The sequence below is a fragment of the Acomys minous genome, assembly GCF_964271855.1.
Source record: "Acomys minous genome assembly, chromosome: 9".
NCBI classification, from domain to species: domain Eukaryota; kingdom Metazoa; phylum Chordata; class Mammalia; order Rodentia; family Muridae; genus Acomys; species Acomys minous.
Genome location: NC_140490.1, coordinates 108,100,692 through 108,122,945, shown reverse-complemented (window position 1 = coordinate 108,122,945; position 22,254 = coordinate 108,100,692). Strand labels below are relative to the sequence as shown.

At 40.6% G+C, this 22,254-nt stretch overlaps 1 protein-coding gene and 1 pseudogene across 2 annotated transcripts in view; both read left to right on the top strand.

Annotated features, from left to right (window-relative positions):
• The first annotated feature begins 564 nt into the window (after positions 1–564).
• ACSS3 (acyl-CoA synthetase short chain family member 3) overlaps positions 565–22,254 on the top strand; it is a 162,908-nt gene continuing 141,218 nt past the window's right edge. Inside the window, exon 1 of the mRNA XM_084794124.1 lies at positions 565–954. Coding sequence (XP_084650250.1) covers positions 659–954 — 296 coding nt within the window. The 5' untranslated portion in view covers positions 565–658. The remainder of the gene's footprint in view (positions 955–22,254) is intronic.
• On the top strand, positions 14,058–16,210 carry LOC311604746 (stress-induced-phosphoprotein 1-like; annotated as a pseudogene). Its single transcript has one exon. The product of its transcript is annotated as a stress-induced-phosphoprotein 1-like (transcript).

Sequence of the window (22,254 nt, the reverse complement as noted above, 5' to 3'; positions counted from 1 at the left end):
GCCTCCTGATCTCAGCAGGGCACTCTTCCCCAGGGGCCAAACCTGTCAATCACTCCTCGAAGCACTTCCCAGCCCTGCCCTGGAACCCTCCTTCCAGGCCTCCTCTGGCTGCTAGGAAATCCTGGAACAAACGGCGTCCTGGAACTGCTTGTGGTTTTAGTAACTTGGGATTGAGTTGAATTTTAAACGAAGAAATAAACGAGTGAAGGAAAATAATGTCCCAGGGCCTCATTGTAATGTTCAGAGTTACCCGATCTGGCTGTAGGACAGGGACACACATTTTATTTAAAAGAAGTCAATGGGCCCTTTAGCTTTGTTCTAGGCGTCCGTTTGTGTATCTACGTAAGGGGGACTCTGTGTCAAATGACAAGTGACTGTCATAGGCTGGAAAATGCCTGTAGGAGTTGAATTTACAGGGTGATACAATTCAACTTCTGTAGACTCCTGCCCTCTTTCCCCAAGTCTCCGCTCCAGCCTGTTGCTTTCCTAATGGATCCAGGTCGGTTTTTATCTGGGACTTCAGTTTGACTTCCAAACTTCTGGGCTTAGGGTTCACCTCGCTGTTAGTCCCCGCCTCCTGCAGGCTGCCCTCCAGGGCACTGCCTGGGCTGTTTGGACCGCGGGCTGCTAGGCCTGCAGCTGGGAGTCCAGAGAAAGGATGAAGCCTTCCTGGCTGCAATGTCGCAAAGTAACAGGCGCAGGGACACTTGGGGCGCCCCTTCCAGGGTCCCCTTCAGCAAGAGGAGCCGGTGCGGCCCGAAGGGCTTTGGTGGCGGGTCTCGGGGGCCGGAGCTGCAGGGCTCTGACCACCAGCACTGGTGGAGAGTACAAGACCCACTTCGCAGCTTCCGTCGCGGACCCAGAGAGGTTCTGGGGTAAAGCTGCGGAGCAGATCAGCTGGTACAAGCCCTGGACCAAAACGCTAGAGAGCAGATACCCTCCTTCCACTAGTTGGTGAGTGATGTCTTGGTCCATTCCAGTATCTCGTAACTTCTTAGAAGCCTTAGGCTAGACAGTATGGGACCAGGAATAGAAAGTTTTACCGGGGAAAGAAACTCAAAAATTAAGATGCCTTCAGCTACTTTTATTGTTTGTTGGTTTCACTCTCATCGCTGTCCTACATTCTCCTTTTTGAAGTTTTTAGGTATCTAGGGTGATCCCGGTTTCACACAGATTTACTGGCAGTGGCCCTACTTGGCAGTGGGGGATGTTGAGTGACCAAAACAAAGGCTTGCTGAGCAGGCGTTGGCAGAGGAGACACCTTGTAAACAAATAGAGCGTGTAATAGGCTAGGGAATTATGCACCTGCCTATTGTGGGGAGGAAGAAGGTTGCAGAAAATCTTTAGTAAAATGTAACTGAGCAGGGTTTGACAGGATTAAGCGTTATCTTCTCACAAGCTGAGATGATCTTATTATCAAGTTCAAGGCGGTGGAAAACAGCTGGAAGTAACTGACATGGTAATTGTGTTGCCTGGAGAAAACTGGAGAAGGGGGCTGGAGTGTGCCCAGACCCACAGCCTTGTTGTATATATGACACTCAAGCAAGGATTGCCCAGAGGCTGATAGAGGACAGGGGATCTTAGGGGTCATGGAAGGAAGAAGAAAGCTTTCCTTCCGAAGTTACAATCCTAAATGCTTTCAAAGATTGTATATGACAATAAGGAGAATGCACAGTAAATGAGATCTTTAGGCTTTGAGAGTGGGGCCCACAGTTTGTGGAAAACTAAGTGGAATTTCTAGGTGCCTAGCCCTTTAAGGATATTGGTTGCTCCCATCTGCTATTCATTAGGAAGGGATATTATCTGTACAAGTTGAAGAAGCACTACAGGCAGATTAGGGCAGTGCATTGGAGAGGCTGGCAGTTTGGTGGATGATGACTTTCTTGTCAGAGCAGAGACTCTGTAATGAAGCCTAGAGGAGACTGAGCCTGTTACATGTCCTCACCCTGCCTTGTCCCCTCGTGTTTCTATTTGCGGGAATGTTTGCATGATATTGTCTTTCAAATGTGAGTACCTTGCCCTCCTGACACCCACAATTCAACTTATTTTTCCAGTAGTATTTGATTGATTCATTCTTGTGTGCTGACAGTGAAACCAGGCAGTAACTCTACAGCAATGGGGGAATGACAGTGCTTGCTCTCAGAAGCACACTGACTGGTTTGAGTTCTTCCTTTCTCAGTTAGTGGGCCCAGCAATCAAGTGACTTAACCCCTTTGCTCCATTTTTTTCCCCCAAGATCAAATCATTAGTTTGTGGATTAGCTGGTTATGAAGGCTGAGGGGCTCTGTGGACTAGACTCTAATTGTTATTAGAGCAAAAGCCATCTTTTAGTTTTCATATTACAGTCCTTGTAGGAACAGGCAGCTCTCCTAGTGTCCTTCAGATCACAACAGAGATGATCAGGTGAGGCTGTCCTCCTGCTCAGTGTTTCATATATCTGTCAAAAAATACTGTTCTCTAATAATCCCGTGTGGCCACCTTTATCCCAAAACCAATATGCAGAGATGTCAGATAAGAGGTCACTGGGGGCTGGGGAGGTGGGTAAAGGTTCCTGGTGTCAATATTGATGGCTTAAGTTCAGTCCTGGAGACCTTCGTGGTAGAAAGGAAGAACAGACTTCCAAAACATTTTTTTTGTGATACCTGTACCCATGCTATGGCAAACACACACACACACACACACACACACACACACACACACACACACACACACTACAATAAATAAATAAATAAATAAATAAATAAAATTAAGACAATTTTACAAAGAGGCTACTAGGATATGGTAAAAATGGAAGAAAGCCAAATAAGTCTTGGGCCATAGTTACGATGGAGGGGCCTGGTGTGACTACAGCTGCCTAGAGTGGTCAGTGAAGGCACAAGAAATTGCTAAGAAGGAACAAGTGTGTGTGAGTGACAAAAGGTCACTTAAGATGTGGGATAGCCTTTAGAAAAAACTAGTGTTCTTCCTTAAGCTCCACTTTTCAGCCTAACAGTTCTAAAAAGTGTGCACATAAAATAGTGCTTTAAACGAGAATTTTTGCAAAAAGTCCTTATATGTAAATAATTTCTATTCATTGTGGATTATCTACACTTTTGCACCTGAAGTATTCTTCTTTGTACTCTTAGAGTCACGCTTTCCTACCTCCTTCATGGTATCCTAGAAGATAAAAATGAATACTAAAAATTTAAGCCTGAATAACCTCAGAGCTTTGATTCGGTCTTACTAAGTCATGTGGTGGGCACGGCAAAGTTGAGGAAGGGGCAGAGGCGGGACACCAAAGTACAGTGTCATTCAGTAGACAGTTGCAGTTTGAGTTACTATTATTATACCAGAGTGTTATGTAATTTGTAGATATTCCTGTTTGGTTAGGGATGCCCAACAAGGCCGAAACACAAAGAAAGGTGAATGTTCTTTGCCCTTCTGTGTATCCCTGTGGCTAGGGCAGAGCTAGCAAATGTTTTTAGAGATGAGAGTCAAATAGCAGCATTCATAGGCAAGGGGAGCTCTGTTGTTAAGCCGAACAACGAGGGACTGCTATAGGGAACTGCAGGATCCAGGTGGAGCTGACAGATGGTGGCACAGTCTCTGATTCCCGTGGACTTTCTACAAGCCACGCGCATTCTTTTTTAGTAAAAGGCCATCTCTTCATTTTATTAATCATAAAACTTTTTTTCAAAATGTGCAGTCTTATCAAAACTCTTAACACATGGGGCATTGCCGACTAACTTTTGAAATGTCATACTGTCTCCTCTATCTTATATGCACAGGAGTATAAACATGGAATAGAAATTTTGAGAGTAACACACAGACTTGTCAACATAAGTGAGAGACTGAAACAGATCTCCAGCACTATACGCTGAGATCTCTGAGCAGCAAAGGTCGATATTAAACAGGTGCTTTATACTTGCAACAAACAACAAACAAACAAACAAACAAACAAACAGGTCTTCTCATAGCTTGGTCATTTTTCTATTATTGATACATGCCTTCTGGGTAGTAAAGTCTCTATTTCAGAGACTCTTTGGAGAACTGTAGTCACAACTAGAAATTCTAGTAATTTCTCTATTCTTGGAGCACAACAGTAGGTGTTCTGAGTTATTTTGTTTCTAATAAGGAGACATTCTTTTGCCTAGCCTGAAATTGAAATATAACTGTCCCTTTCTGAACTTGAGGCAATTCAGTTTTTCATTTTCGATTATAGTTTATTTTCTGGGCTATCAATTGCTTCATTTCTGTAGAAGCACCACAATTCAGTTTAATCTCTGTCTTATTTAAACAACATTCAGTATTAAGATGCTCAGGTTCGGGGGGCGGGTTGTGATGGCTCAGTGGGTATTGGCATCTGTCACTAAATATGGCAACCTGAGTTCAATTCCTGTAACCCATTTGATGGGAGGAAAGTCAATTCTGCAGTGTTGTCCTCTGATCTCTACAGGTACACTTTGGTGTGTTCCACACTTAAATAAATAAATAAATAAATAAATAAATAAATAAATAAAATGGCATTTTAAAAAATGTATATTAACATTCCCGTAGTGGAAACTGTGTTTTGAAAAGGTGACAGCTCTCCATTTCCTGCTTGCTTTTAATTTATAATAATTTTAATCCTGCTAAACCTTAAACTGGCTCAGAAGAATTAAAGTATACCAATCCCTCACTCACTACATCTACACTACAGAGAGAACGACGGTAGAGATAGTAAACGGATTCAAGATATTGCATGAAGGATATCATTACAAAACTATAATGGGGAGGACTCTGTGTGTCTGCCATGTAGAGGGCACTGGAGATTTTGGTGTGAGCTAGTGTGTGCCAAGAACGCTTTAAGGAAAATGCTAGCCTCAGGACTCTAGATCTTTAAGCAGAACTTGGATAGGTAGCAAGACCTTTCTGTGTAGCAAACGACATGGTGAATCCATGGAGATAAGAAGGCCCCTAGGGTCTTGGAGGATAGGTAACAGTATACACCAGTGGCCCTTAGAGGCTTTTCTGAGCCAGTAGAGCCTGATTATTGAAGGCAGTTGCATGATGGTTTCAGATGGTCTCAAGTAGCCAGCAAACAAGACTTTTTTTAGCTTCATAGATTGTGTCGTAATCATGGAGAAGTCTGGAGATAACTGCGACTGACTGAGGTGATGGTTTCTTTTCTTTCTATTTGTGTGGGTTTATTAATTCATCCTTTAGCGATTTTATACATGTATGTTATGATCATAATCTTGCCTCTACTATCTTGTATCCTTTTACTACTCCTGTCAATTTTGTCAATTCCCATTTCGTCCCTCCCAGGCTCCCTCCCACTTTCACAGTTTTAGTGTTTTTAATTTTGTAATATAAATCTTGCCTTGTGACCCACTGTATTCAACCAAGGCCATGGGCATGAAGCTGGACCATAGGCAACTCCAGCAGCTACCACGCTGAGGATGATGACTTCCCTTCTTCCTTCAGCCTCAATGCCCTTAGTTCCCACAGCTGGAACAGAGAGGCCCATGGACCAGTCCCTCCTTCCTCTGTGAGGGTGTGTGTGTGTTTACCTGCTCCGGCTCCTACAGACACAGCTCATACCAACAGGACAGCGATGTATTCAAGACTGCTGTGGCCAGGCCATGCTCATAGATAGCCTTTCACTGCATGCTTCCCTATCTTACTTCTTCCTCTTCCATGATGTGTCCAGAGCATTGAAGGGGTTGCACATCGTGGTGCCCATGTGTGTTTAAGATTAGTGTACATCAATTAATCATTTTGCTGCTTTACCTAAATTGACATTTTTGGAAATAGCTTAGCGTTTGGGTTTTTTCTTATTAAACACCCCCAAACCCTGCCCCAAAGAAACAGAAAGGGAGGGAGACGGAACAGGAGGAGGAGCATGGGAAGGGGGAGGGAAAGAGAGAATGGAAAGGGGTGGGTAAAAGGGAGGGAGAGAGAGAAAGATTCCTGCATGGCAACATTTAACTAACTCCTTTGACTGTTGTACCCACCATTGTTGTATGGTGTTCTGCCCGTCCTGGTCATTAACTGATTATGGTGAGCATTCTTATTTACTCTGTCTAATAAGGTAGAGATGGTCTATGCCAGTGTTATGTTTAGAGACTAGAGGGATAAAAATCATTATGGGCCCAGTTTGACTTTGTAGTTCTCTGGGGGTTGTGAATACAGAGATTAGGGTGATCAGAAGAAGCTTAACATGAGATAGTAAACCTAGTGAACCCAGGCCAAAATAGGAGAAATGAGAATAGGAGTCTCAGGAAGATTCAGTGAGAAAATGGCGGCCTGGAAGAGAACAAGTCAGGAAAGGGAACAAGTTATAGAAACATGGGGGACTGAGTCAAGTACCGAAGGTTAGAAATGCATTGGGGAATGAAAGATAATTGCCTGAAAACAATGAAATAATTTAATCTAAAAATTTAGATTTGAGTATAAATTGAGAAGAGGTGATATTTAAACCACTGAGAGAGGCAAGGAGAGGAAAGGGAGCAAAGGGCAGGGAGGGAGGTACTGAGGCAGAGGTTAAGGAGGACAGCAGGATGGAAGAAAGGAGGGAGGAGGGAGGAGGGAGGAGGAGGAGGGAGGAGGAAAGAGTGACATATCACAATTAAACTTTGTGGAAAAGTACAAGAAAAAAATGTCTGTCCATGGGAACAGGTGAAACCTGTCCAAGAAATGTTAGAAAGAAGAGAAGTGTATTCCAGTTTTATGATATATAAAGAAGGGAAGAAAATTTAAAAAATAAGTTAAGTCATAGTGGTTAAGGAAAATTTAAAAATAGGTTAAGTCTCAGTCATAGGGGAAGGGAGTAAGGGGAAAATGGGAGGGAGGAAGGAATGGGAGGATACAAGGGATGGGATAACACTTGAGATGTAATATGAATGAATTAATAAACTATATTTTAAAAAAAAGAATACAGAAACACCTGATCACTTTTAATCAGGTGATGCCCAGGGAGAGAGCAGCACCAAGGTTAGAAGAGTGCATTGTAGAGTGATGACGTGCTAGCAGGCAGAAAAAATTCTACAGACTTCTCTGACAGTGACAAGAAGGAAAGACAGAATCAAAGTTCATAGACGTTCCTGTCTCAAATCAAAGTTAGGTTCTACAGTAGCCCGCTATCCTGGCTCCCCCCTTTAGGAGAAGTGTGTGTTTCAAGGCTGAAGTGAAGAAACCAGGAATGAAGGGAATTTTGTTTATTTTGAAACCCATTGCTTCAGAACTCACTGATTTAGCAAGCTGAACTTTTTGTGGTTTGTTTTTGTTCTTTTTGGTGCTAGAAATTCATGGAAGAAACAGGATAGAAAAATAAAAATGACGACATCCAGAGCCCCTTCGAAGATCCTTAGGTTTTTTACTATATCTTATCATGATTCTAACGAGCTCAACATTCTATTATGACTCTGGCACAGAAAGTAAAGAAATAGTAAAAAAAAAGCAACAGAGAAAATTAATTTTTTACATGCTCTCTAAGCCATGAACTATCCAAGATAGTTTTCGTTAATTGCTTCCCTAAGTGCAGGAAGGTTAATAATGCTCAGGTGCTCTCTAAGCCTGAGGGGCGGAAGCCAGTCTTCCTAGGAGGCTATAGTGCCAGTTAGTGGAGGGCAGGGATGGTTAGTAATAATAACTACTGGTGGTCCTGGATCAAAGCCCAGAATCTTCCCCTACAAATACTTAGGCAACTGCTGCAGAAGCCCCGTGCCAAATCTTGAATCGTTTCAAGGAGACTTTGGGCACAGAAATTACTCTAAATTAAAGGAGAGTAAAGAGACGTGAGCTACTTGTAATAGGCAATTCAGAACTGCATATAAGTTGTTTTACTTGACATTTTTTTAGGACAATTAAAGAACCTTAGTGGGATTTGAGGATTGTGTGGTTGTCCTATGTCAGCAAGAGTTCCCTAAGTTTGATGGTTATATTGTAGCTCTCCAGAGGATTGTCCTTGCTGTAGCAATTAGGAGCTACATCACTCTGGAGTCATTTGGCACTGTGTCAAGAAGCTGTTGTGAAGCAAGCTCTCTTGTGCTTGCAGCTTTTCTGTGAGTTTCAGAAAAGCCAAGAAGAATGCGATGTGATGCTGGAAATAGATGTTTTCTCTAATGAACTTTGGGTGTTTGTCAAAACAATTCTGATTACCATCAAAGTATTTGAGACAGTCATTTATTGTATGTTGTAAATTTAGGATTATGTAAAATGTCCCTCCTATTTATCAAGTTCTATTTTCCCCTTCACACTATATGTCTTTATCATGTGCAGGATAATCTGAATTATATACAGATTGCAGAATGATTAAAGTTAATTAACCTAAACACTTCTTCACGTGGGTCTCTTCTTTGTAGGACTACGTGACATCCATTCTCAGCATTTCTCAAGAAAATAATACATTCAGATGTTGTCAAAATCATCTTCAATTCTGATTCAAAGTGAGAGTTTTATCTGAAGATGAGACACATCCCCCTTTTGACAACCTTTACATTAAGCAGATTTATTTATAACCCATCTTTAAAGATATAAATATATTTTAAGAAGGCACATGGTCAGAATGAAATATCACCTGTTAGAAATAATGTCCCTCAAAATAACCTCATCAGGAAAGAGCAATTTTAAAAGATGGGCCTTATTTTGTATTCTGAAGGTCAGCAGCTTGGAGCTGTGCAGTATCTAATTTTCTCAGCCTGTCACACTCCTGAACCTCCAGGACAGAACAGGGTGAACTACAGGAATGCTGCAATTACATAAGCAAGGATGGATTGCCTGGCAAATGGCACAATCAATGAACAATGGAAATTCAATCAGCTGTGACTGATCAACTCCCAGGTGTTAGAAGAAAATCTGAACCTTTGGCATCTCCTGCAAGGCAGCTTACTTTTCCTTTGTTCCAGCTTTGCATTGTTAGTCGAGAGAAAAATAAAAAGTACAGTGGTTGGAGTTACTTGCCTCATTTTTTTTTTTTAAAGTCCACTTTCAATAAACACTGAAGAACTATTTGATAGAAGAGATCATTGCTTTCCACTGTGATGAGTCATTGCAGGAGACTGTGCGGGAGGTTAATGAATCTTTTCAATAAATATATATGAGCACAATAAACTGTAAATTACAGTGGTAAGAAGAGCATACGAGTGTAGAACTGAAATCCTTTATCTAAACTGCATAGCAAGAGATTGTTACATTGAAAGTACTAATTATAGTTGCTTTTTCTGGTATTGTTGGCTGAATGAAGTAAGTGACAGAATATAAAAGAAGTTACTATTTTGATAATGGACAAGAAAACTAAAGGACAAGAAGTCTAGCTGTGGATGAGTGCAGATGAAGAAAAGAAAACAAAACAAACAAATAAACAACAACAACAACAAAGGCAGAAACATAAGGACTTTCAGTCAGTAAGCTAAAGAGGGATAGAGTTTAATTGTATGACTTTTAGGTAAGTAACCAAGCTTTGCTGATTTAAAATAGTGAATGACCAAAGTGGATACAAAAACAACTAAAACTGTAAGTTTTGAACAATAGAAATGCTTTTGGTTGAGGTTTGGCTTTTAGGATAATAACATTTCCCAACTATAATCTTTTAAAATGTATCTTATAAGTACATATACTTCAGTGAAATAATATGTATATATGATAATATTTAAAAGGAATATTGAAAAGTGAAAAAAAGGCATTCTCAGTCTCTATTGTAGTTCACTATAGACACTTCTAAAAACTTACTAGGATGGAATGATGTCACTTTTAATTGTTGAAGACACATAAAGTCTGTATTATTGATCATTTGTTAAGTAGCTTTGTGATAGACACTAAAGACTAAGTCAACATCTTATCTAGTGTCACTTTATGATCTCTTTTCTATCTATTTTTGACTCTAAATTGAGAGCTAAGCACTATCTAAAAACTAAACGTCCTGACTCTCTTCTTTTAATCAAAGTGAGTTGGAACTAGGTAATCACATTGAAGAGTATTTCTCCGATAACCTGATTTAGGTGGACAGCACCTAATGAAAGTTAGGGTCACTCCATGGTTTAGGATTTGTGGTCTAGAATCCTGGACCTATTCTATCAACATAGCCTTATCCCAAGTAATTATGAAATGGAAAAATTGCAAATTGTGTACGTGGTGCATCTCAGTGTTTGGTGTCTTCCTCTTCTTTACCCTGGACTACATAGAATGTAGGGGAAAGGCTGGGCTTCTCTGGACAAGTGTGACTGTACGATAAGCCCTGGATAATGTATTAAGGGGAATGAGACTTGTCCCTGTAGTGGTTAGCATTTCATTGCTACAACTCCAAGCCTTGTGCCAAACCAGGCATGTAGGACTGAATAAACGTGGGTTGCTTAGCAAAACTGAATAGAATGCAGTGATTTGGGGGACCCCACCCAGAACCACAGTGTGGTCGCTTATTTTTGTAAGCTACTGAGATTCTGCAATTGTTGTTATGATACAACCCACCTTACTCTTGATGGCTGAGAGGTAATAAATTATTTATCTGACGGTTGCCATTATTATGCATCTGAACCAACACAGGCGGTGTTGTTACACGTACATTAAAACAGCCAACCTTTGTTGTAGCCACACATGGGTTAGGCACGATACTGAGTGATTTAAACTGTTTAATATTACAACCGTATGGTGTAAGGACAGCTTTTGTTCTTTTATATGGGTGTGGAAATGAAGGTACAAAGATTGCCAGAAGTCTGACCGAATGTACAAAACTCCCAAGTAAATGACAAACCTAAGATTTTAATCTAGACTATTTTTGTTCTAAATGCACTATATTGCTTCCGTAATAATGTCAATTAGTTTTAGGGTTTCTTTCTTTTTGTACTAGTTCTTTACTGAAACAAACAATACTGATTTATTTATGTATATAAACATGAATCGTATAGGACAAATAAACAAATCTAGATTTGTATCTCAGAAATACTTGATAAATATCATATTAGTTGTGCACCAATATATGCACTCTGATAAAACAAACTCTTATTTTGCTGTGCACAACATACCTAAGGGTAGAGAGGGAGCTTTAAATCAGCTGACAATTACTGTTTCCTGAGCAGGAGAAAGCAGTATTAATCTTCTTCCTAAGAATTCCCCATTAGTTTCTGGCTTAAGGAAAATCCATAACGACCACATTATTCATCATGTGCAGTATGCTTTAATGTTATTTTTATGAGAGGATGGTGATAAATAGCTTAATTAATTCATCTAATTATGAACAGTTGAAAAACTTCTTTCTTCTAAGCTCTCATTAAAGTGCTAGGACTGGTAGAATGTTTGTAGTTATGAATGCTGTTGTTTTGGTTTATGTCTGAGTACATTTGTATGTAGCAGTCCTTCTTGTTGCCTCCCCCTGCCCCCGGCTCCGTCCCAGAACTATTTATTTTGATTCAAGCTTTCTTTTACCCATGCAAGAGGGAAGGATTAAGGCAAGACAGACCTTAGTAAATGACATGCTTAGTAGACTACAGAGATACCTTTCTTAGGAGTCTCTTTACATTAATTATTTTAGTTATCTATGATATTTAGTTATCTATGATAGATAATCATTTATCTATGTATGTATCTATCTATCTATCTATTTATCTATCTATCTAATCTGTGTCTCAGGACAAGTTGTAGCCTCTATCAAATTTCTATGTTATTCAATCAAAGTTGAGGCAGTTTAGGGGAAGTGAATGATCTAAAAAAAGGTTAAATGTTTTATGTCAGTGTGTAAGAGATGGACCAAAACGAGAAGTAGGCCAGGGCAGTCCATAATACCTTGAAAAGGAAACACACATGCAATTATTCCCTATGTTGTGGCTGAGTCACTCCTTTCCTGAGCGCTGCTGTGTTATCTCTCAATCATGACAGTCATCACACTGTAATTACAACAACAAACAATAGCATGAGCAGTAATTATCCAGCACATGTTTGGATCAGGCTCCTTGCTAAGCCTGTCCCTTTGTTAGAGCTGACTCACAGGTTCTGTCCGTTCTACCTCCTTCTAGTGTGACTAATGATTTTTAACCTAAAATCTTTTAGCATGTATTTCCTAAAAAGCATACCTAGCTTGTTACCCTGTGTTCTAGTTAGGCAATAAAGCTTATTATACCCATCTTTATTTTATCAGGAGACATCTGTTTTGTAAGTTCATGCCCATTGATGCTCTTCTCATACAAATGCTTTAAAAAATTCTACCAGGTAATAGAACAGGAGATTCAGATTTAGGTCTAATCATATATATGTACACACACACACACACACACACACACACACACACACACACACATATGCTTTTGTAGTATTACATTAGTTGTACAACAATATATGTACTTTAGTAAAACAAATTGTATTTGACTGAGCTCAACATACCCAAAGCCCAAGTTGGGGATATTACACACACACACACACACCCCACATATGTATGTGTGTAAATCCACACCTCAGGCTCCATCAATTAAAGTGATTCGAAGATGTCCTATATGCATATCTACCTCCTTTATCATCTCAGACATCGGAGATCAGCATAATTTACATGCTGATAGTATTTGAAACTTCCACTCAACTTGATTTTCAAATGGCCTATATCCCCTCTCTAAAGCAGTCAAGTATGAAAGCTATGTCTTCTTCATGGGCTTAAGCTTTACTCTGAGTCAGCTGGCTCACTTGTTACTCATTACTGAGCTGAGTTTTAAGGTAAGGGTATTTTTTTTTACAATCAATATGTATTTGTCTGAGACAGTTTCTCCTGTGTGTTACACAGGCTAAGAACTGAGTGTACAGTAGAAAAGTAGGCTTGAGTATAGTGTTCCCTCCCCGTGGGTCGTGACCCCGTTGGTCATGCATAGCAGAGATCCTGCATATCAGATTACGATTCAAAACAGGAGCAGAATCTCACTTATAAAGTAGCAACAAGATAATTTAGTGGTTGGGGGTCACCACAGAGTGAGGAACTAAGTGTATCAGAGGGTGGCAGCCTTAGGAAGGCTGAGCACAGCCGCAGTAGTATAATCGAGTGCAAGAACCGTAGAGTGCGGACCTGGCCTGGTGTTATGTTATTAGGTCTCTTTAATATAGAAAAGATATTAAATGACTAATGACTATCTCATGGCTCACACCTGTAAAGTCTGCGCTACAGACACTGAGGCAGGAGGATTGCCACAAATTTAAGATTACTCAGGGCTGCAGGACAAGACACTGCCTCAAAAACCAAACACCAAAAGAGGAAAAAAAAATAATTCTTTTTATATTCTCTTAGAACGTATTTGAAATTACTCTACGTTGTGGATTGTCTTACAGTTGCTTAGAGGAAAACCTACATTAATATATAAAAACTTGATTTTAAGAGATATCAATTTTTAAAAAGTTATTTTACATATAGGAGTGCTCTGTCTGCATGTACACTTACATGCCAGAAGAGGGAATCAGATCCCAGTATAGATAGTTATGAGCCAGCATGTGCTTGCTGGGAATTAAACTCAGGATCTCTAGAAGAGCAGACACTAAGCCATCTCTAGAGTTCTCTGTTTTAATTTTCTTTTCTTTATAACACATATTTATATTTTATGTGTTATAAAATATTAATATTTATGTGTTATAAAAATTAATTTATTTTATATTTTATGTGCATTGGTGTTTTGCCTGCATGTGTGCCTGAAGGAGGATGTTGGCTCCTCTGGCTGCAATGTGGGTGCTGGGACTCGAACCCTGGTTCTCTGGAAGATCAGCCTGTGCTCTTAATAGCTGAGCCATTTCTCCAGCCAAATTGTTTTTATTGTTGTATTATTATTATTTTAAATTTCTAAGCTCTAATATCTTCATGTGTATATAGTAAATATTTCATTATTTCTAAATATGTGTAGTACAAATAATAATGCTATAATTATAGATCAGACTTCAAAATTTGTAATTATAAACTTATTAGATATAATCTGATAAGGCTTTCTTTACCTTAGTTTACTTGGCTTATAAAGTGATTAATTTAAAAATTCTATTTAACGAAAAATTTTAATTATGTTACATATTCTTATTAAGTATCTAAATTATTACAAGGACAATAGTTTCTGGAAATAATAGCATTCTTTAATGGAGATCTCTTAAAACTGGTTCTCAAGCTTCTAGGAGGTTCCAGAAGGCTGTGCATACAGTTAGGAATGCGGAGCGCACGAATTTGATTCAGCGGCGTTCCGGGCCAGGCTATGGAGCAGGTGAATGAGCTAAAGGAGAAAAGCAGTAAGGCCCTGCGTGCTGGGAACATTGACGATGCCTTAGAGGGCTACTCTGAAGCAATTAAACTAGATCCCCAGAACCATGAGCTCTACCGCAATAGCACTGCAGCCTACGCCGAGAAAGGAGACTTCTAGAAGGCCTGTGAGGATGCCTGCAAGACTGTTGACCCGGAATCTGACTGGGGCAAGGGTCAGTCAAGAAAAGCAGCCGCCCTTGAATTTCCAAACCGATCTGAAGAAGCCAAACGAACCAATGGAGAGGGTTTAAAACATGAAGCCAACAGCCTCCAGCTTAAAGAGGGCTCGCAGAACACGAAGGCCAGGTTGTCAGGGAGGGAATCCATGAATCCTTTCAGCTTGCCTAAGCTCTACCAGATGCTGGAGAATGATCCTAGGTCAAGGACGCATAGAGCGGCTACAGAACAAGACCTGGGCACGGAACTCAGAGATCCCTGGGTCATGGCTCCTCCGGGTTGATGTGGGCAGTATGGATGAAGAAGAAGAAGAGACAGCAACACCCTCACCCCCACCTCCTCCCCAAAAGGAGGCCAAGCCAGAGCCAATGGAAGAAGATCTTCCAAAGAATGAGAAACAGGCACTGAAAGAAAAGGAGTTGGGAAATGATGCCCACGAGAAGAACGATTCTGCCAAGGCCCTGAAGCAGTATGACAGGGCCAAGGAACTGGACTGCACAAATATGACTGACGTAACTAGTCGAGCAGCTGCGCACTTTGAGAAGGGGGACTGCAGCAAATGCCGAGAGTCTTGCGAGAAGGCCATTGAAGTGGGCAGAGAGACTCGAGAGGACTACCCGACAGATCGCCGAGGCTTATGCCTGCATTGACAATTCCTATTGGAAAGGAGACAGGTACAAGGATGCTATTTTCTCTACAACAAATCTCTGGCAGCGCACGGAACCCTAGACGTGCTCAAGAAGTGTCAGCAGACAGAGAAAGTGCTGAAGAAGCAAGAGCGGCTTGCCTTTATCAACCTAGACTTGGCTTTGGAGGAGAAGAGGGGCAATGAATGCTTCCAGAAAGGGGACTGTCGCCAGGCCACGAGGCATTATACAGACGCTATTAAACGGAACCCAGGAGATGCCAAACTGCACAGCCACGGAGCTGCCTGCTACACTAAGCTCTTGGGAGTTTCAGCTAGTACTGAAGGACTGTGAGGAGCGCATCCAACAGGAGCCAACCTTTATCAAGGGTCTCACCCGGAGAGCAGCTGCCCTGGAAGCCATGAAGGACTACACAAAAGCCGTGGATGTATACCAGAAGGCGCTAGACCTGGATTCCAGCTGTAAGGAGGCAGCGGGGTGGTTACCAACGCTGTATGACAGCATGGTGCAACACATATGACCGCCCTGAGGATGTGATGTGGCGGGCCGGGGCTGACCCTGAGGTGCAGCAGATAATGAGGGACCCAGCCACAAGGCTCATCCTGAGCAGATGTAAAAGGACCCCCAGGCTCTGAGCGAACACTCAAAGAACCCTGTAATGGCACAGAGGATCCAGAAACTGATGGATGTGGGACTGATCGCAATTCGGTGATGACTTGCTTTTCCCCTCTTTCCTTCCCTGATGAGGAAGGCGAGCTGGGACGGTGGCAAGCAGCACTGGGCAGGAGCGGGGGAAGAAAGGCTCATCTTTGTATTTATACATGCCTGCAAGGAAGATAGACCCATCCAGCGTCACCACGGGTCCTTCCAGCATACGCATGGTCTCTTCACTGCTGCCCTCAATTCCGAATGTCCTTCCCTGCCCATCCCCACAAGGCCAGTCACTGTCTCGGCTGCTCCCCTATAGTTGGTTATTTTTTATTTGGGGCAGTGGCACATATGGGGAGGGGACAGCACTCTTCCCAATTGAGGGTCCCAACTGTCTTTACTTGTTGCCCCATGTCCCTCCTCAGTAAAACAAGCCAGCCAGGTGTGGTTATATGCTTAAAAACAAGCAAACAAACAAACAAACAAACAAAGTGGTTCTCAACCTTCCTAATGGTATGACCATTTAATATAGTTCCTCATGTTGTGACCCCCAACTATAAAATCATTTTTATTACTACTTCTTGACTGCAATTTTGCTACTTTAATTAATAATAATGTAAATCTCTGTGTGTGTTTTTGATGTTCTTAGCCGGCCCCTGTATATGGGCCGTTCACTCCCAAAAGGGTCATGACCCACAGGATGAGAACCACTGCCTTATACCATAGGAGTTGAATTTCCCACGCCTTTATGTACCTGGGTGTGTGCTGTGAAGGACAGATAGTATGTGTGTTTGTGAGTGTGTATTAAAGTGCTAAAGGAGTACTTGTTATGCTATGCTATAGCATATGCTATGAAAACAATAATATATCCTATTGTTTAATTTCTTAAGATGGTGCAATGTTAAAAATAACTCAGGCAATTTATTTAACTGGCTAATGGTCTTACCATACAGACAGCAGCTCTAGACTGCAAACTTATCTCTTGTTACATTGCAAGGTGTATCAGGTTCACTTTGTGTCATACTTGAACTTGGGTGATCCTATTTTATCCTCATAATAACAGTGTGTTAATTTTAAAATGAGTCATGTGCACATATATATGTATACAAACACACATATGCGTTTATATTTGTGGGCTTGACATATTTATGAGGGTATTTTTCTTGGTTTTGTAATTTACTTATTCCTTAATTCATTTCCTCTTTCATTTGTACTCTTCCTTTGCTAAGTTAGTCATTCATTAAATATTTATCAAGCACTTTCATGAGCCACGTATTATCCCAGATGCTGGATTAAAAGACAAATAGCATATAAATTGAATAAATAATCTAATACATCAAGGAAAAAGAATTTTGTTTATAACAAGACTGCTTCACATATGAGCTATTTAATACAAGAACCGTATCACGGGTGATAATAGGGGCTATCTAGCTGCTAGTTTGTGAAATTATGGGTAATTAAGTCCATTTTGTTTATAACCAACTCTTCTATGAATTACCTTTGACTGTCAAAGTGTGAATAATGTACACAGATTCCATTTGGGTGAACGGTGGCTCTGTCCAGACTAATGGGTCTTTCATTAGTCTTCAAGTCATTTTAATTTGATCCTTTTTGGGAGTCTCTCCTTTTTAGGTAGAGGTGCTAGCAAGTAGGGAGGCGAGAAAAGACAAGCATCAGAAAAAGAGAATAAAGGGACATAATGGCCTTGCTTAGCACCGGCTGGATAACGACCTCTTGGATAATTAAGTGGGCTGCACTGTGTTCAAGCTTCAGTGATTGACATGCTAATGGCGAGTGTCTCCTTTATGAATGTGGTGTGTGGAGACTTATCGAAGATGTAGCAAAGATTCCTGTCTAATAGGGGGCACTAGAGTTCACGTCAGAGTCAGTCCCTGCTCTCCACACAGCTGTGGAGAATCCACTTCCCCTTGGTGGGGAGGCCTGGTGGTGCTCAGAGGAAGGGTAAGCAGGCCACCAGGATGAGACATGATAGGCTGTGATCATATGGTGGGGGAGGAGGTCTCCTCCTGTCACAGACCTAGGAGAGAGGAATAGGGTGAAAGGGTGGGGGGGGGGGGAAAGGGGAAGATATAAGTGAGGGGATAACAATTGAGATGTAATCTGAATAAATTACATTAACCTCTGATGATCTGAGGATGAAATTAGGAGAAAAGGGCAGAACTTGTCTATTTTGCTTAGCAGCTTATGTTATAACCAATGATTAATCCAGTTACCTTTGTAACTTCCTATCTAATGTTTATGTCTATGTAAGAGGATATTTCTCTGAGAAGTGGAGGTAGAATGGAAATGCCATGGGGTTTAATTATGAGAGGAGAGGTTTTATAAACACAAGTCTTAGTTGTTACTGCTTGAGTTTGACTGAATTCATATTGACATTGCTTTGCTTAGAAGTAATCCTGGTCCAAATTTATATCCTTGCCTTTTTCTTTAACTATAACGTAAATATTATTTTAAATTTTAAGCAGAAAAACTCAAGAAATATGAAATGGTGGAAAAACCCACTATGCTTCAATGCTTCAATATAAAAAAAACAATTGCTCTCTATCATCTATCTATTTATCTATCTATCTATCCATCTACCTATCTTCCTATCTATCATCATCTTTATAAATAGTGTATTTGTATATGTTTATTATCATTCTAATCAATCTTTTGCTTTTGCATTTTACATTTTTATCTTGAAGAAGCTTTAGATTCACAAGAATTTTAAAAAATATTACAAATAGGATGATGGGACCACCACCCAACTGCCTTCATTGGTAACTTTTTGATAACTATAGTGAATTGTTAAAGCCCAAAGAGACTGGGGATGAAATCACTTAGTTTTATACACTTAGAAACTTTCTGTAGACTCTCCTGTTCTTGCGTTCACTCATATTTCACATGTATGTGCTAAGCTTGTTTTAAGATGTACGTTTTATGTGTGACTGCAGTATGTTTGCCTCTCTCTGTTGATCCAAGAATTATGGGAATTATGCAGTTCTTATTATCTGACAGCTAAGTTTTCCACTTCGAATTAATTTTTCTATGTCATGAGTTGAGTAAGTTTCTATTCCACGCTTTTATAAGGTACTGATCCATGAGTATAGCGTATGTCATTAAACGTACTTTTTTTTTTTTTGCTATGTTTCTTTAGCAGAAAAAGAGTATTAGATTTTCCTCTAGTGACATGACCTGTAAATCATTTCTGCTCATAACCTCTGGCTCTTATAGTCTTTATGCCTTCTTTTCCCCGTAGTCCTCTGAGCTCTGAAGGGAAGGGTTTGATGAAGACATCTCATTGAGGACTGAGTGCTGGAAGGCCACTCTCTACACATTGTTAAGTTATGGGCCTTTGCGTTAATTCCCATCTAATGTAGAAATGCGTTTCTCTGATGTGAGTTGAGTAAGGCACTGACCTAAGGTGAGAGCGGTGTGTCCTTAAGAGTCTTTATTGTTTTTGTTGTTGTGTTCCTTTACAACAATAATAGCTTTTCCCTTAGGCCAAGACCTATCTAGTCTCAGGTTCTTGAGCACCTTTGCATGTAAGGTATGTAAAAAAAAGAGTTGCTTATTCCTATAGCCTTCGTGCAACTACTGCAACAATATATCTTATAGGAAAGTCACTGTTAGCTTTGTAGCTTAAGATACTGATGATTATCTTTCTCCTTCTGATATTGTGTTGTACACTTTGCCTTCTAGTACCATGAATGTGAGTCACTAGGAGTGAAGTTTCCAGTTAGGCACCAGCTTGATTTCCCTGTGTTGGTTGGGGTAGGTAAGTGTTGTCTTCCACAATCGGGCCTTACCATCAGGCTGTGGAGAGAAACCAGTGGCTTTGTCAGTAGCCTGGGATACTTAGGGGGTTCCATTGACCAATACTTCAACAAGTTGTAACCCATTCCTGACGATGGTGGATTTTATGTTGTGATTTAAGATGTCTAGTTGGGATATTGTCTTCCCTTTTACTTGGTGGCTATTTAAATCCCTTGAATATATGTATGTATTTTAGGAGGCTTCTACAGTAGTAGGTTTCCATACGGTTTTACAAAAGGCCTTTAGTGTTAATTGCCTCTCCCCATATTTCCCGCAATACCCATTCCTCCCATGCACATTCCTACTTAATCCCCTTATTCTAATTTTTCCTTTATCTCTCCACACACTGTTCTATTTTGCCTTCCTTGAGAAATCCTGCATTGCATTGAGCAAACCCGGGACTCTGGGGCTGAACTGTCTGCCGAGTCCAGTTTTGGTCTCAAGGCACCACGCGACCCAAATCCTGTCCAGACTCCCCTCTCCCGCAGCAACTCCCACCGTCCACCGCACCAATCGCCTCCACCGGAAGGCTCTTAGCTGCAAACCTCAGCCACCGCCTCTGGTGCCGCTGGTGCCGCTGGTGCCGCTGGTGCCGCCAGTGACACTGCTGTCTCTGCCGCTGCTGCTCTGATCCGAGAAAATCCGTGCTCCTCCCCTGTGCAGGGGCAAGCAGGTCCTCCTCACCCTGGTCGCTCCCAACCCTGGAGCACTCCTGCTGCCATGGTGTGGAAACTTTAAACCCCTACCCAGATCTAGCCAATGGTCAGAACATTCTCCACAGTAGAGTGGAGAGTGGGATATGACTTTCTCACATACTCTGGTGCCTCACCTTTGACCATGTCCCCTGGAGGGGGAGACCTGGTGGCACTCAGAGGAAGGACAGCAGGTTACCAAGAAGAGACTTGATACCCTATGAGCATATACAGGGGGAGGTAATCCCCCTCAGGAACTGTCATAGGGGAGGGGAATAAGGGGAAGATGGGAGGGAGGGAAGAATGGGAGGATACAAGGGATGGGATAACCATTGAGATGTAACAAGAATAAATTAATAAAAAAAGGAAAAAAAAAAAAGAAAAGAAATGCAATATTTGGTGAGCTGTGGTGTACACCACGCACATCAATCAGTGTGTCACTTCAGTCAGGGTGAATCTGTAACATGTGATCAGTGAATAAACTTCCTTTTAAAAGAGAAAAAGAATAAACCATAGTATTAGATTAAAAAAAAAAAAAAGGAGAAATCCTCCCCTACCCCCTGAAACCTTACTAGGTACATAACCCCTAAGGTTATTAAGATTGCAACATACATATCAAAACTTTAAAATCTAACATCAACATGTAAGAAAAAAATATACAATATCTCTTTTGGGGGAAGTCTAGGTTACCTCACTCAAATTGATTTTTTTTCTAGCTCCAACTATTTATCTGAATATATCATTTTCCATAACAGCTAAATAATATTCCACATTTTCATTACAGATTCATCGGTTTATGAACATCTAGGCTGCTTCTAATTTCAGGCTCTTATGAATTCTAGCAGCAGTGAATATGGATGTTCAGGTGTCTTTGTAATAGGATGTAGAGTCAGTCAGTTGTGAATATGGCTAAGAGAGGTTTAGATAGGTCTGCTTAGTTCTGTGCCCCGTTTTCAATTGGGTTGTTTGTCTTCTTGATTTTCAGTGTTTTTTGTTGTTGTTCTTTGTAAATTGTAGGTACTAATCCTCTATCAATTGTATATTTGGTAAAGATATTTCCCTATTCTTTAGCCTGCCACTTTGCCTGGATGATACGTCCTTTGGCATATGAAGCTTTTCAGTTTGTGAGGTCCCACTTATTAACTGCTAATCATAGTGTCAGTCATATTGGTGTTTTGTCCAGAAAGAGTTTTTCCCGTGTCAGTGAGTTAAAGACTATTCCCCATTTCCTCTTCCATCAGATCCATGGTATTTGTTCTTATTTTGAGGTCATAAAAACATTTGGAGTTGCATTTGTGCAGAGAGATAGACATAGAGTTTGACCAGTGCCATTTTTTGAATATGCTGCTTTTTCTCCAGTGTATCTTTTGGGCTTCTTTGTTTGAAAAATCAGGCCAGGAGGTATGGGGACTATGTCGTGGTCTGTTTTTAGTTAGATTCCATTAATCAATGTGTCCTTTTTTTTTTTTTAAAGCTGACACCATGCTGTTTATATTGCTATAGATATGTAGTCAGTGATGGTGATACCTCTAGCAGTTCATTTATTATTAAGAATTGTTTTAGCTACCCTGTTTTTGTTCTTTATTGGTGTGTGTGTGTGTGTGTGTGTGTGTGTGTGTGTGTCCATGTGAAGTCGAAGGTCATGAAGACATGTTTAGGAATATTAATGAAATTTGTACTGAGTCTGTAGATTGTCTTCAGTAGGATGACTGTTTTCATAATATTAATCCTACTCATCCATGAGCATGGGAGATTGTTTCATGTTCTGGTGTCTTTAATTTTATTCTTAAATGCCTTAAGTTTTTTTTTAATTTATTTTTAATTTACATGTTTACTTTAGGTTCTGATTGTAGCCCCCTTCCTCCTCTTCCCCTGGTTCTCCCTCCCACCCTCTTCCCCCTATCCCATCTTTAAGTCATCCTTACGTTTTATTATAAAATGTTTTCAGTTCCTTGGTTATAATTATCTGAAGATTTTTTTATGTGATTGTGAGCGATAGTGTTTTCCTGATTTCTTTCTCAGTGTATTTGTCATTTGCATATAGCCATGTCAGTGATTTTTGTGTTATTTT